We start from the raw sequence: 17,154 nt of genomic DNA, 5'->3' as shown, positions 1-17,154 counted from the left end.
ATAGTGTTTTGATACATTTTATAATCATTTTTCTGAATTCCTTCTCAGGCATTTCCAAAGCCTGCCCATCTTCCAGTATGGAGTGTAGGTCTATTTCCAGCTCATTTGCCTTAGTCACTTTATCTCGCTTCTGGACATGAGCTTATATGGTCATCTGCTTCTGTTTTTTAGGCGTATTTAGGTATTATCTGTGGCCTTAATACTTAGATGGGTATGTATTTTGATTTTTTTTTTTATGCTTTCTGATTGCCTCCAGGTAGATTTGATCAGGAAATGGGCTTCCCTTTTCACTCTTCTTCTTGAGAAATTTCAAGATGCCACTGTTGGTCATTTTGATATAACTTAGGATTTAATTTTTGGCTTATTGCCTTTTTTGTCTGCTTGTCCCGCTCCACAATCCCCGTTCAGGCCTTGTTTCTAGTTGTAAACAGTTCAGGGCCAGCTGTGAACATTTGGTTTTAATTGGAAAGTGTCTCTTTAAATTTCAATGAGATCTGTGAGCATGCATAGTAGAACCCTCTGAGGGTGGGGCTGGGGTGCCCACTAGCTCAGGCTCCCCTATAGTTATCAGAATGGAGGTACGCAGACAGCAAGGGACCAATGAACAGCTACCAAAAGAAAAGAATGTGCACATCTTTATCTCTGCAGTTCTGTCAGGTGTCTGTGGCCACTCTAATCCTTCCCTCTCTTGGTCTCACCCAAGATGGCGGCTTCTTGAGCAGCTGAGTGTCCCGGACTAGAAAGCAATGGATTTCTTGTTTCTGCCACAAATTCCCCCAGTTGTAAGCCTTCCAACCTTCTAAATATTCCTTTATATGTGGTTCAGAGTTCTGGGACCATCCCCAGAGCCTGCTTTGTCGGTATTCTGTGTTGTTGTTGGAGCTCTTTGCTGCACTTCCACCCAATCTGCCATCTTGTTTGTTCCTCCTACCAATGTATTTTTAAGAACTTAAACACTATGGATATTATTGTTCAATTCCCCTTTGTACATTTTCCAACTCCTATTTCTCTAAGGCAGTTACTTTCTGGAAGTCAGTATATTTTCTTCCTATATTTGTTATTCTTGTACAACATATGTGTATCCATACATAGTAGATAATAGGATCTTGTATGTTTTTTTCAGTCATTTGCATAAATGTTATGTAGTTTATTATTTCATTTTACTTTTTTCACTCAGCATTGGTTTTATGCTTTATTTGTGTTGATACATTAAGATTTAGCATTTAATTATTGTGTGGTTATATATCCATTTCCATATTGACCTTTAAAATTTTTATTACCACTCTGCAGTCCAAAATTTTTAGATCAAATACATCCAATTATTCATTTCTTCTAAGAGAAATAAGTTTCAATTTATGTAAATTTGTATAGTGCTAACTTTGTGGAAATAGTTCTCTCTCTAATAGATAGAAGATAATGTAGCAAATTTAAACTTAACCTAATCTAAGGGGCAGTTATTATAAAAATACCACCAATATATGGGACTAGTTTTGTTTTAAGGGCAATTAATTTATTCTTTCTGGCATAATATACCAGTTTTAGCATTAATGAAACAGTGATAACTACCACTAATTGAATATGTAATATAGTAGTGTATACCACATATTTGGACTCTTAGTGCAGCACTGTAGGATCAGCACTGGACTGTAAACCACAGGGTTGGCAGTTCAAACCCACGAGCTGCTCCTCAGAAACTCTATCCAGGGTTGCTATGAGTCAGAATAGAGAAGATGGCACTTAACAACAACAACAACCATACATCTTGCTCTTGTCAACTCTAGTCCTTACAACCTTGCAAGGTAGTATTTTTAACTTCACGCTATACACATAGATGAGGAATTAGAGATTGATTTATACAACTCGGTAGTATGTCCAACTAAGTCTAACCCACTGCCAGCGAGTCTGTTCCGACTCATAGCAACCCTGTAGGAAAGAATAGAATGCTTCTTTGGGTTTCTGAGGCTGTGAGCTTTACAAGAGCAGATAACCTCAGTGTTCTCTTGAGGAGCAGCTGATGGGTTTAAACTGCTCACCGTATGCTTAGCAGCCAGCACTTAACCCACTACGCTGCTAGGACTCCTTATACAGTATATTGTTGTTGTTAAGTGCTGTTGAGTCGGTTCCAACTCATAGCAACCCTGTGTAGGGTTTCTGAAGAGCAGCTGGTGTGTTTGAACCGCCGACCTTTAGCTTCAAAGTCCAGTGCTGACCCTACAGCAGTACACCAGGAGTCAACTTAAAATTGGCTCCAAAGTCTGTGCCTTTTCTTCTGTATAATATTGCCTGTTGTAAATGGTATTTTGAGTAAATTTGTTTGCCTCGCTTAAGTGAACAGCTTGTTCATTATTATAAATACATTTATTTTAAAGTGAAGTTATTTTTATAATGTCTCATTTATAGTCATTAAAAGGTATAAGTAATAAGGTAATAGGATCATTTAATTTTGGTAGTCTGCTGAAAGGGATTTAGGCTTCTAGTATCTTCTTGCTAGGAGGCTTGGATAAGTAGTTACTTATGATTTAAATTTTTCCAACTTGTTTTCTTGCCATCAAGTCATATGACCAAATTAAGAATGGTGTTTGTTTTGATAGTAATTCTTTATCATGTTTTTTTATGTTTAGTGTTGATTCTTCTGAACATATATAGGCACTGATGTGTAGAGTACTTGGTTTAATTAATATAGCATTGTTTGCCAAAATTTAAAAGTACTTTTTTTTAAATATGAAATTTTGAGTTACTTTTGAACATTCAAGTGTTGTTTACTGATATTTGTAATGACTCGCTTACAAATCAGAGACTTCTTAAGCTTGTTGTGTTTATAAATTTTTTTTCTTCTCCTTCAGGTGCTCTGATCCTTGCATCTGGTAAGTCTGGCTCTTTGGCAGTTAAAAGAAAATGTCACTGTGGGATGTACAATCCATATACCTGGAAGAAAATACAGTCTTTTAACTGTCTTAGGAGTACTATTAAAATGCAATGTTTATGGTTACCAAAGAGGAAATGGGTAAATGCATTTCAACATATTTTATGGAAACCAATAGGAATCCGGTATGTTCCTAAGTATTCTCACCCATGTTCTTGTTCCAAGGCAGTGTTTGGACAGCTTCAAATCATTTGGCCAGTCACTAAAGTGTCATTACGTGCCCATTGTCTCAATGCATGATTCGGTACTGAAAAACTAAACAAAGGGAAAAGTTATTATTTCATCTTCTATCCTCAGGTATTCTGTGGTCATGTTTGGATTTCTGTCCAATCTCAGATAAGATAAAGAATACTAGTTTCTAGTACATCTTCCTTCTTTTCCCTTACCTGTCAGTAGTTTAAGAATCCCTAGCTGGTACAAACTGTTAATGAGCTCAGCTTCTAATCAACAGATTGGAGACTCAAGTTCACCAGAGGCCAATCGGAAGAAAGGTCTCAAAATCTACTTCCCAAAAATCAGCCAATGAAAAACCTATGGAGCACAGTTCTGTTTTGACATACATGGCATTGCCATGAGTTAGAGTCAAGTTGACAGCAACAGGTTTAGTCTTCTTTTTTCAGTGATTTGAAGCAAAGTTATCTTTCTTAAAAAAAAAAATCTGTTGCTCTTTTGAGCAATCTTTTGAAACCCAAAATAAATAACTGTGTTGCAATTTCTTTTGCCATTTGGTGTAGTCTTTTTTTTTTTTAGTTTTGTCTGAATTATATGATTTGATTGTTACATATTAGCAATAAGGTTAATATGCTGCCAAAGAAGATGGTTAGAAAATTGTTGGCTAAGGGGCAGCTATAGCTAAATTGACGTACTAAAATGCCATATATCAGTTAAATCAGTTACTTATACAATCCAATACAATCCAACAGCAAATGAGTATAATTTTTGAAATTTTAAAAATTTATATTTTTAGATTATAGACTTAAAAAGCTACCGCCTCCATGCATGAATTACCTAAGGGACAAAAAGGCTGAAAGGTGGTATTTTGAAAATTATTATTTATTTTGTTGTTTGATTGTTTTATATTTTGAATGAACCTATTCTAAACTAAAATCTTTATATTGAAGGGTCCAGCAGTTGGAATTCATGGTTTCTTCTGTATTTTGAATAGGAATAAATATATTCTACATGAGAATCTCATGGTGTCATGTTCACAGAAGTGATGAGTTGAACACTTTTACTCACCTGTTCAGTGTCATTTAGTGAAAGTCTGCCTCTGAAATTCTTGAAGGGTGTATTCTGTCATTTCCTAGAAACCTTCACTTTGGGTTGACTATAATCCTAATTTATGCTCAAAAATAGAAAGCAACTCCTTCCTTATTAAATCAGCTCTGGCAACATATTGGAGTGATCTTTGTAAAATATAAACTTGAAAAATTTCTCTATTTTTTATTCTGTGAATTAGGTCACATCTCACATCACAGATAGGGATATTGGCTGTATTGCTACATTGCAATGTCAGTGAAGGATGCAGATGATATTAGATCTTGAGAAGTATTTGAATTTTGTTTTCCTTTTAAACTTTGCTAAGATAAAAAAAAGAGACCCATCATTCTGTCATTCTGCTGTACTGTGGTGACTTGCATGTTGCTATGAGACCGGAAGCTATTCTACTGATATTTCAAATACTAGTAGGGTCATCCAGGGATTTTGCTGTCTGAATCATAACAAATTGTGGATAACATTGGGAAGGATGAGAATTCCAGATCATTTCATTGTGCTGATGCTGAACCTGTGCATAAATCAAGAAGTAGCTGTTTGAACAAAACAAAGTAGTACTATGTGGCTTAAAATCAGGAAAGCTATTGGTCAGCATTGTATTCTTTCACCATATGTATTCAGTATGTTTGCTGAGGAAATAATTTAAGAAGCTGGACTATCTGAAGAAGAATTCAGCATCCAGATTGGAAGTACTCCTTAACAACCTGCAGTATGCAGATGGCACAACCTTGCTTGCTGAAAGTAAACAAAGAGGACTTGAAGCACTTACTGATGATGACCTAAGACTATAGCCTTCAGTTTGAAGTATACTTCAAAATAAGAACAAAAAAATCCTCACAACTGGACCAATAAGCAACATGGCAAATGGAGAAAAGATTGATATTGTGTAGGATTTCAGTTTATTTGGATTCATAATCAGCATCTGTGACGACAGCAGTTGAAAAATCAAACAGTGTATTGCATTGGGTAGACCTACTTCCAAAGACCTCTTTATAGTGTTAAAAAGTAAAAATGTCTCTTTAGGGACTAAGGTGTGCCTAACCCAAGCCATGGAATTGAAAAAGAGGAAGCCCATTAATGGGATGGACTGACACAGTGGCTGCAACAATGGGGTCAACTATAGATGGAACCATCTCAACGGCACATAACAACAACAACAACATAGATGGTGCAGGAGCAGCAGTGTTCTGTTGTGTTGGGCATAGGGTTGCTATGAGTCAGAACCAACTAAATGAACCTAATAACAACAACAGGAAAGACTGATGAATTATCACAGAATTGCCTTAAATGCCTTGCTAATGAAACTTGTATTGTGCATTTTAAAGATACACTCATTCCTCACTTACCAACATGGTTAGGTTTCAAAGATCAGGTTCTCTATGAAAATCAGCCTTATGCAAAAATGGAGGTTGATCACATCTGACCACCAGTGGAGAATGAATGACTACATCATTACTTAACTGCCAACTGACATCTTTTCATAACTGCCAAATGCCTGAAGATCATGGCCCAACCAAGATTCACAGCCAGTGTTACTCTCACATTGCACCTTGACTTTGTTACTGCCAGACATATGTTGTCAGTGCATGAAATAGTCCAATGATAGATTTTGTTTTATTGTCCCATATATGAAATGTCAGTTAACAAGACAGTAAGTGAGGAAAAGGTGTATTCTTCTGTTGGCTCTGTACCAGTATTTTTCAATTGTTTTCAGTATTTCCCATTTTAGACATATTTTTTTCTCTAGTAATTCCTCCATGAAATTTTAATTCCATAGATATATTACAAATCTGTTTATGCACTGTATGCATATCTGTACTTTATACATAAAAAGTATACGATTTTTTTTTTACTTCTTTGGGAAGTGATCGATACTAATCCCATTGAGTATACATGCTCTGTATGCTGTTTTTAAAAGGTACTATGGTATAGCAGAGTCCTGGTGTTGCACCGTAGAATCAGCACTGGGCTGCTAACCAAATGGTCGGCAGTTCACTTACCAGCTGCTTCTTGGAAACCCTATAGCAGGTCACTATGATTCAGAACCGACTTAACATCACTTACAACAGCAGCACTGGTATAGTAGAAAGAGCCAAAGCCTTGGAGTCAATCAGAGCTTGGTTTGACTCCTGTTATTTTATTTTTTTCATTTTGAAGTAACTGAATGAATCCATATTTCTTCAGAAAAAGAGACAAATGTCGTCTAACATCAACTTTTGTTAGAATTCTGACAAATACAGATGGTACTCTATATAGCAGTATGATTGTTGTTGTTAAATGCTGTCAAGTCGATTCTGACCCATAGCGACCCCATATAGGGTTTCCAAGGAGCAGCTGGTGAGCTTGGACCACCGACCTTGCAGTTCAAATGGCTTTGCAGTCTGACGCATTAGCCCACAGCGCCACATCAGGACTCCATCTTAGTATGATAGTATATATAATGTATATATTATATATATAGTATATAGTATGATAGTATATATATTTATTAGTGTTGTTGTTGTTAAGTGCCGTCGAGTCGGTTCCGACCCATAGCGACCCTGTACAGGGTTTCCGAGGGTGTAAATCCTTACGGGAGTAGAAAGCCTCATCTTTCTCCCGCGGAGCAGCTGGTAGTTTCGAACCGCTGACCTTAAGGTTCGCAGCCCAATTCGTAACCACTACGCTACCAGAGCTCCTTATATTTATTAGTATATAGTATAAATTTTGTTTGAGAAGCGCCAGTATTTTTATTAGAAATTCAATGGACAATTCAAATCATGGCATGACCCTGGGGTTAGAAATGTGCTTTTCTGTAGTAACAAACTGCTTAATGTATCCCTTTCTGGTCTCAGTTTTTCACCTGCAGATGGATAGCATTCAATGCAATCTAATAAATATGTACAAAACACTAACTATTATTTACCAAGCATGATTCTAGTTATTGGAGGTGATTGCATGTTTTTAAAATATATAGTTCTACATAATGGGACATTACTAAAATACTCCCTTTTCTTAGAAAGGAAAAAAAAAGACTTTTTGTTAAATCATGTAAATTTTCTACCTAATTAATTTTCTATAATTGTTGAGTAGGAACTGGGGATCATAATCCTAATTTTGTTCATAATTTCATGATTTAAATTATCCCAACTTGTATAAATATTAAATTGACCCTGATTTTACTTTTTGGGTTAGTTTTCTGTAGATATCAAGTGGATTTTGAGATCAGAAACAATTGCCTTTATATCGGAATCTATTTTGGGGACAGAAATAAACTCGTTAATTCAGTGAGGAAGCATCTCTGTTGAACCATGTTTCGTGTATTTCTGTGCATTTCTCCAGTTTTCTGTGAAGCCATCAGCCTTCACAAACTTTCATGAACATGTACAGGTGTGCTGATTTGTTACTTGGGTCATGTAGATACTCTGAATCACTTTGCATTTCTGTCTTCATTTAGCATTTCAGTTGTAAAGGGGACATCTCTGAAATGTTCGAAAATGATGAGATGAATGCAAAGTGATGAGAGGAAGGGAAACTCAGAATTGATGAGGAGCTAGGGTTCATTTGAGGGATATAAAGTTTTTCTGTGCTAATGATACAGAAGTAGGGGATCAGTTAAGAAATTGCTGAGGTAAAATACTGCTAAAAATTTACCTGTGAAAGAAATAGGTGCTCTTAGAGTACAAAAGAAAAGCCACGACTATAGAATCAATTCTGATTCAATGCAGCTCTGTAACACAGAGCACCACTGTTCCTGAGGGTTTTGTTGTTAGGTGACTTCAAGTCCGTTCCAACTCAGCCACCCAGGATAGGGTTTCCAAGGAGTGGCTGGTGAGTTTGAACCACCGACTTTGTGGTTCAAAATGACCTTGTAGTTCAGTACTTTAGCCCACAGTGCCACACCAGGGTTTATGAGACTGTAAATCTTTATGGGATCAGACAGCCTCATCTTTCTCCTGAAGAGCTGGTTTGAACCACCGACCTTGCAGCTAGCAGCCTAATACTTAACCCACAGCACCACCAAATTCTACTTTGGGTAATGAGGACCAATCAATTCATCAGTACATCTGGAGTGCTAGAGGACAGCGCAAGAAATGGAAACAATACTTACGCAGGGATTGGGTCTGCAGATAGCCTTAGATCAACTCCCTTTTATCTTAAAAAATTAATTCACTTTGGAACCCTCACTAGATCTACAGGTTGTTGTTGTTTTTTTTCTTAAAACAAACAAACAAACATGAATACATAAGGCCTTGTAATTGAATGACATCTATCTTTTGTTGCTTTGTACCCCAGTGGACTTGTTAGTCACATAAGCCACAGTTGTTTTTCTAGTTCCGTCTACAATTTATTTTATTGTGCAGATTAGAGGAGTAAGAGTCCATGGACATTGGGTTGGGGGAGTTTAGGGAGCAAAATGGAGCCTGAGGATGGTGAGGGAATAGGGCAGATGGATGATTTTGAGAAGGAAGTTTGTGCAAACTATAAAAGTTGTTTGCTGTTGACAAATTTATTTGACCAATTACTGACTTTTCTTCTAATCAAAATAGTGCTTTTAATTTTGCAATTAAATATTAGTTTTCCTGAAATTTCCTTGACAATAGTCTGAACACTGAGAAGCATATTCTAAAGGCAGAGTAAATATATGATACTCTCCCTGCTGGCGTGATGAGATATGAGCAAGTTTCCTTTGAAAGGGAAATGTCTGCGTATCTGTTCTCTCTAGGAACCTTCACGTAGCCTTCATCTTCAATTCACTCATCTCCCAAATGAGACTTTTGGGAGTAAATGAACTGGAAGATACTTCCTAGCTGGAAAATGACATAGTTCAGTTAACATATCTGAATGGTCTAAACATTTAAAATTGAGCGTAGTGAGGTTGAAACACCTTTAGAATCCTCTCAAACCTGCCAGCCTAGTTTATTGGAGCATTGTGATACTTTAAAAATACTTTATTTCCATTTTATTTCAAAGACAAAGAGAGCTGGTGACAGCCAGAGTTTATTGTCAAACTTGTGATGTAAGGAAGTCATATGCAAAAAGTAATTCTGTGATGCCTCGTTTTTCTTTTAAGTTGCTTTCTATGCAGTATGTTTACCACTGGGAACTTTTGCTGCTCTATTGTGTCTTTGCTTGTGTGTCTATTAACTGTGTTTCTACATTTTTTCCCCTCTCAAGGATTGGTTGCTGGTACTATAATTGGTACCCTAATTCTAGTCAAATTTATCTGGGACTATGGAAAATCAGGGTGAGCTGAAGTTCTGATGGTTTCCTAAAAATGTAATCTTAGCTTTTTTCCAGTAAAACCTTAATATACTGTCTTAGCATTTTTGTATTCTAAACATGCAATCTTGTCATTCTTTTCATTTGTAATTGATACCCAGGATAAACAAACTCTTTGCATGCCCATGTATGTATGTATGTGATTTTTTTATTTAAATTTCTCAGTGAAGTCAGACACTAAGCACATATCAAAGGAAAGTAATTTAAAGTTGAAATGTTAACATTGCATGTGGTTAGATCTTTTGCTGAATCCTGTTCATTACTAGATTCCAAGACTACTCAAAAAGATCCCAGTATTTAATCAGGTGAGTTCTGGAGCTGATCTGCTCAGCTGGCCACTTGAGTCTATGTGACAGACCAGCTTTACTTACTGTCTGTGCTTCAGTTTCCTCATTTGAGATTGGACAAATATAGTCCCCAACTCATAGGGTTGTTGTTGTTGTTGTTGTTATGTACTGTGGAGTCAGTTCTGACTCATAGCAATCTTGCACAGGGTTTCCAAGGCTGTAAATCTTTACGGAAGCAGAAAGCCTCATCTTTCTCCTGCGCAACAGCTGGTAGTTTTGAACTGCTGACCCTGAGGTTAGCAGCCCGATTCTTAACCACTACACTACCAGAGCTCCTTTCATAAGATTGTAGTGAGACTCAATTAACTGCCAAACAACAAATAAAGAGATTAGAACATTGGCTGGCACCTTGTAAACACTTAGATGTTAAGAAAACAACACACAAAAATATATGTGATACCTAATCTACATTGATTTCACATGTTAAGTACAAATGTCACACTTGGCCCTAATGTATAAAGAGGATTATTTAAATTGAAACCTCTTCTATTTTGTAGCTTTCTTTGGTTAGGAAATCTAATTGTGGAGTCCATTTAGATTTTTTTCTAAACTGCCCTAACACCTATTTTTCTCATTAATTAATTAAGAACAACTATATTTTTATGCTGTTAATAAATTGCCTATTTTAATAATTTGGATGATATGAGTTATGTACTTTTCATCCTCTGTAACTCTTCTTTCTCTTTAAATTAATGATGTAACTCAAGCCTATTACAGCTGATATATGTAATATTCTTTAAATCAGTAAACAGTTCAATCTTTTAGTAAAAATGTTTAACCATTAGATTCTGTTTTGTTTTTGTGTTTTTCAAATAGTTTTTATAAGTGCATGTTGTTGTTGTTGTTAAGTGCCGTCGAGTCGATTCCGACCCATAGCGACCCTGTATAGGGTTTCCAAGGAGCCACTGGGGAGCTTGAACCTCCGATCTTGCAGTTCAAATGACTTTGCAGTCTGATGCTTTAGCCCACAGTGCCACACCAGGACTCCATAGATGTATGTTGTTGTTGTTGTTAAGTACCTTGGAGTCGATTTCAACTCATATTGACCCTGCACAGTTTCCAAGGCTGTAAATCTTTATGGGAGTAGAAAGCCTTGTCTTTCTCCCATGGAACAGCTGGTAGTTTGAAACTGCCAACCTTGAGGTTAGCAGCCTGATTTGTAACCACTACACTACCAGAGCTTTATAGGTGCATGTTAGGTGCTATAAAATGGAAATCAGTAAAGAGATATTTTCTGAAACTTTTAAAGAACATTGTTAGAGCCCAGCAAAAACCTAAGAGTTCTAGTAATATAAAAGAGTCAAGTTGATTCTGATGCCTTAGCAAAATTACTCTGGAAATTAATCAAACTACACATCGTTTATACTTTCTTACACTAATTTTAATAGAATGGTTCCAAAACCTGTATTTTGGAGCTTGGTTAGGGAGGAGGGGGCAGAATGAATTGATCAGTTTCTTTGAATATTTTCATTAAAAAAAAAAATTGGTCATGATATTTTTAACAGAATAAAAATTGCTAAAAAGTAGAAGGAGGGAATATTTTTTTAAATTGTGTTGGGATTTTGCAGTAAACCTATTTCCTCGATCTGTGAATCAGAGGGAAAAGCTTACAAACCCATAAAAGGAATTTTCCTTTTGTACGTGCACACAAAAACAGTCCACTTAACTTATCTTTGAAGTATAAGCTCTCTATGGTGAGAGAAAACTTTATGTAATTTGGTGATGGTTGTGATTTCATATGGATCTGATCTTTATCAGGGCAGGGAAAATAGTTCTTGAGTGTGATGTTGACATTGTAGTTTCATCTGGTGACCCTTGTGTTTACCTATGGAAGGAATTATTCTCTTTGAAGTACTGGGTTTATATGGGACATTTTACTTGATGAAAGGGATGGGCATTGTAAACTAATGTGTGACTTCACATTTTGATTGAAATTCAAATTGTATACTTCCGTTAATGTTTCCCCTTCTCTACTATTCAGCTCTTATAATACACATGAGAACAACAAAGCCCTCAATGTTGTCTACCACAAGTTTACTTTGACTGGTGGTGCCTCCGAAGTAAGAACTTGTGGTAAATTATAAAAGGTATATGGTTTCAAATAGTCACCTCTCTGAAGTTTGCATCTGTCAGTACATTTGGCTGAGGGTTTATCTCTGACAATGGATAATAGATGTTAGAGCCTCTATTATTGGTGGATGTGTTCGTTTCTCTGCCTTTCTGACTAACATGGAATCCCTCATTAGCTTGACATATCACCAGTTTATGACTTTTCAGAAATATACTCATCACCTTACCTTGTGTTTTGCACTCAGTATTGTAATGATTGGATGTTTAATAGTGCCACAAGTCTTGGGGTTGGGAGTGGGGAGAAGGATACTACAGTAGGGCATTTCAATAGGAATGCCTTCAGTATGATGATTTGCAGCATGAAATGATTGGCCTATATGTGCTGTATTTGTTTCTCCCTTTGCCTAGTGGCTTTCAGAGTTTTGAATGTTTAGGAAATCTGAAATTTTGTCTGAGGCATCATTTTTATGTCATGTTTACAGTTATTAAAAAATATGTCTTATGTTGTTTTATAAAATTGCTTAACAAAAATAATTTGATGTAAATGTATTTGTGAAAACGTCTTCTCTTGGCCATTTTTCCTCTAACTCACAGATAGCATGCCTTTCTTCAGGGGATTTTCATTAATTCTAATCTAAAAGTTTCTTAACTGATTCTAACATTTTCACTGTTATCTCAAGAAACTAAAAACCCAGCTGGTGTTTAATTGGTATTTGTTAGCTCTTCTAAACTCTCATGTCATATATAAGAGTTGTCTCTACTCTATAATTTACTAATTTTGCATGCAAAATTAACTTAATAAATTCTTGTATCACATAGTAGCAGAACAATTAAGTTTATCTCCAGTAAATAAAATCATTTCAATTTTAACTTTTTTTTTTTTTAATTTTCAGGCCACACATGCATGATACTGACAGTTTTACTTATGATGCTAGTAGCCATTGGCTAGCTAGTTTAACCAAAGAAGAGCTAAGAAGAAAGTGCACACAAGTGCACGGAACATTTCTAGTTGAATTAGAACTTTCTGGAGCAGTGGGCACCGCTTTTGAGATTGTGTTCTTTGTTGTGCATGACATCATTGTCTTTTAGACACACGGATGTCAACGAAGCAAGGAGGGAAAAGTTCATCCTGACATCACATTCTGAACATTCCTAAACCTCTTGAAAACAGAGCTGGCAGGATTCAGCATGATTACGCTCCTAAATGTGGAGGGAAGTGTAGAGCTTGTTTTATGGTTAGAATGTGAGCAAGGAAAAAAAGAAAATGAGTTTGTTTTTTCACTAGATGGGTAAAGTAATTTTTACTTAAAAGGGAAATAAAAAATAAAAAGAACATCAATTGAATATTGAAGATAAGAAAAAAACAAATCATTAAATTGGTTACTGAAAGCAAACAAATGAAAAACTGAAAACAATCTCTCATAAACAAATTGGCCAAAGAGTGTTGAATCACATTATAAAATAACCCTTGACTTATCAGACATTTTCATCTTTCCTTATCCTATGAAAACAAATCTAAATAGGTTAGTGAAATATTTTATAGGAAAAAAAATATACTAATAACCCAAGAGTATTGAGTTTCTTGGGTTAGTTTGTGGCAAGAGAGAAATTATAGAAAGAAAGAATAATTCTCCTTCTTTACACAAGTGCAGATAAGATAAAAACTATTGTAAGATAAATCAGTTGCAATTTTGCCCTTAGGACAATTTTTTTGTTTGTTTGTTTGTTTTTGCGCTAGGCACCCAATGCAAGAAGTGCCCTTGTACTTAATGTGTTTGAAAGGACGCAGAGATATTATAATATTAGCATAAGAAAATATTCTATATTTGTGAAGTGAAATGGTCATAGCCAAATTGTAAATTGTGTTCTTTTGTAATATTGAGATTTACTTATTTATATTTATTTATACCAGTGAACACATTGGTTTACATGTATAACAAGAAATGTTCACACATTCACAAAGATATGTAAAGAAAAATTTATTTTCCCTCAAGAGAAATAAATAACTGATAACATTTTTGTCTCATGTAGTATTTGAAATTAATTTTTTTAAATGTGAATAAATTATTCCTAAATAAGAGAGTCCTCCCTGCCTCTCTCTCCCATGAGTAGGTTAGAATGCTGCCTTTTGATCAAGTTATTGTGAAATATTTTCAGTTTCTTCTAAACTATAGTATATTATACTTTCCTAAGCATGTTGTTGTTGTTAAGTGCTGTTGAGTCAGTTCTGACTCATAATGATCCTGTATAAGGTTTCTGAGGAGCAGCTGGTGAGCTTTAACTGATAACCTTGTGTTTCAAATCGACCTTGAAGTCCAGCACATTAACCTGAAGCACCATACATACTACTCATATTAGAGTTTTGATGTAATGTTTTTACTATTGATTTAAAAATGTATCACAAACCAGAGAAGTAGTGATGCCTGAGATGGAGGCAGAGACGATGACGTGGAGAGATAGAGCCGTTGGGGACTTTAGACACAGAGAGGGTGAGGGGCTGTGTGCTGATGACGGGGGTGGGGGGGCAGGCTTGTAGTGTATACCCTTTGGTTGGTTGATGATGCATGGAGGGGATTGTAACCATGGCAATGAGAGACAATACACGATAAAATGAATGCAAAACTAATGTTCTCCCATTTAAACGATCACATAATTCACAATAAAACATTAAAAAAAGTCTATCACATTATCTTCTATAATAATATTTTCTTGCCATATTTCCAATTACATTTTCAGTATTAGTGTGCACAGACCCATATCTAACAATACTTTGCCATATTTTCTGTTGTTGTCTTGAAGTATTTTAAAATAATTCCATATGCATCATGGAATTTCACTATAAAATACTTAAGTATGCATTTCTAACAATAGAACATTATTTCTACCTAACCCAATCGTTACTAACAAGATTAATAATTATGTTCTAATATTTTCTGACAATAGAAAATGCTTTAAATGCCCCCTAAAGATTCTAGAATCAAGCACATATCCACCTAATCATTCATCTGTCAAGTATGAGGGCCCACTCTGCCTATTCTGTGACAAGCTAGTGCTTGTTAGGAGGTAAAGATAATCCTGATGCCATTATTCAGAAACATCTAGGAGAGCCACCTGTGTGCATGGTCTAGGTGCTGGGGTTACCAAGATGACTACAACATAGCACCTGACCTCAAGTTGCGATAGCCTACCACAGGAAGTCCTAGACAATACACTTACTTAAAAAGGAAAGATGGAGTTCTAAGTGTTAAACACATGCACAGAATACTATGGGTGCTTACATTGTGTTTGCTGAATGAATGACTGGTACAAAGCATTCAAGACAGATGCCTATTGAGAAAAGACAAGTCGATTATCTTGATAGAATTTGAGCCTTCAAATTGTACAGCCTACTCAAGGAATAAAGACTTAGGGACAGGGAAAAAGAGTGATATGACCAATGTCAAAGTTATTGCTAAGTGACTCTGAGTCAGTTCCAATTCATAGTTTCCAAGGAGCAGCTAGTGGGTTTGAAAAGCCAACTTTGTGATTAGCAGTCTACTGCTTACCCTGTTGTTGTTAAGTGCCGTGGAGTCGGTTCCGACTCATAGTGACCCTGTACAGGGTTTCTGAGGCTATAAATCTTTATGGGAGCAGAAAGCCTAATTTTTCTCCCGCGGAACAGCTGGTAGTTTCAAACTGCCGACCTTGGGGTTAGCAGCCTGATTCTTAACCACTACACTACCAGAGCTCCTTGATATTCATAATAAATGCCCAGGACTGTACTTAGTATGGACTGTACTTCTACTTTATATCATTTTAATGCATACTGTCCCTACTTACAAATAAAAAGTTGACTATAGTAAACACATGCTTTGACTCATAGGCAGCAGTATCCAATCCAATCCCATTTATTAACTATCTCTTCAGTGCTGTAGCATTATCTTTCTGTTTAATTTCCCTTCAAAAGTATTACCATACAATGCATCATATCTCCCCAGTGCAGCAAAACCAGTGCTCATGTTCGCAACAGCAAGATGCAAAGGAGGAGTAATGATCTGGACGTAATGAAACAAAATGTTATTAAACTACACAAAGGTAAAAAATCAGCGAATGCTGTTTGCTCATAATTTAGACATGTCTGTTTGCTAAGTACATAAGATGGTGTTCACACAACATTCAAATCGTACGATGTCCTATTTCACAGAACTAGTAGGCATGTTGAGGGGAATGAGACCTTCTTATGGGATTCAGTTACTTTACCTTGTCAGGAGATTAAATGGTTTTTAAGGTAAACTCTCCTATGAGATTTTATTTTCATTGCCAATGTTGTATTTTCTTTACTCTTGAACTTACTATAGGAAATCATACATGATCACTAAAGAAATTGGAGTTTTATAATATTTAACCCACAGGCTTATCATTAGCAAATTTCTGGTAACATTTGAATATTAATCATTTTTGTCTCGTTATACTTTTGCCGTATTTTCTTTGGCTAATGCCACCCCTCACTCCACTCCCCTGTGTTGAGTGGTCCCTCCACCTCCTTGTTTGAGTGAAGACCCTTTCAAGACTCCATATACTTCAATGAAGGAGCCCTGGGGGCACAGTGGTTAAGTACTCAACTGCTAACACAAAGTTTAGCTGTTTGAACCCACCAGTTGCTACATAGGAGAAAAGACTTTGCAACATGCTCTCATAAAGCTAACATAGACATCCCTATGTTGTTGTTAAGTACAGTGGAGTCGGTTCTGACTCAAAGTGACTGGGGCAGTTCTATTCTGTTCTATAGTCACTTAAATCAGAGCTGACTCAATGGCACAGATGTTCACCAACCTGTTGTTAAGTGCCGTGAAGTCAGTTCTGACCCATAGTGACCCTGTACAGGGTTTTCCTAGGAGCAGCCTGTGGGTTTGAACCATCGACGTTGCAATTATCAGTCCAGTGTGCATCCTGGTGACGGTGAGTTCCTTATTTGCACTACCACTTCCTCATATATCTTCCATATGTTCTTGTAAGAGTTGCTGGTTTTTCATTCACGTAGAGTAATTTACTGAAAAGTTCTTTTTTTTTCTTAATTGTTTTTCCTCTGTCAATTCCAAGCAGGTAGCCAGACCTTGGTATTTCTTGCTATTCGGGAATTAAACAATAACAAAAAGATAGCTACAAAAATACCAGGAAATTCCAATTCTATGGTAGTACGTAAGTCCTCTTGATCTAAAAAATGAGAACAATCTTGGTGGAACAAGGAAAAATATATAAGAGATTTGCATGAAAAGTCCATTAAAAAAACTTCATTTA

At 36.2% G+C, this 17,154-nt stretch overlaps 1 protein-coding gene across 1 annotated transcript in view; it reads left to right on the top strand.

Moving 5' to 3' along the window:
- CD55 (CD55 molecule, decay accelerating factor for complement (Cromer blood group)) overlaps window positions 1-12,966 on the top strand; it is a 44,129-nt gene extending 31,163 nt beyond the window's left edge. The window contains exons 9-11 of the mRNA XM_006834202.1: window positions 2,844-2,864; window positions 3,891-3,954; window positions 12,771-12,966. Coding sequence (XP_006834265.1) covers window positions 2,844-2,864; window positions 3,891-3,954; window positions 12,771-12,966 — 281 coding nt within the window. The remainder of the gene's footprint in view (window positions 1-2,843; window positions 2,865-3,890; window positions 3,955-12,770) is intronic.
- The last annotated feature ends 4,188 nt before the right edge of the window (window positions 12,967-17,154 follow it).

The sequence above is a fragment of the Chrysochloris asiatica genome, unplaced genomic scaffold, assembly GCF_000296735.1.
Source record: "Chrysochloris asiatica unplaced genomic scaffold, ChrAsi1.0 scaffold00009, whole genome shotgun sequence".
Classification (NCBI taxonomy): domain Eukaryota; kingdom Metazoa; phylum Chordata; class Mammalia; order Afrosoricida; family Chrysochloridae; genus Chrysochloris; species Chrysochloris asiatica.
This window is presented reverse-complemented; position numbering and strand designations above follow the sequence as displayed.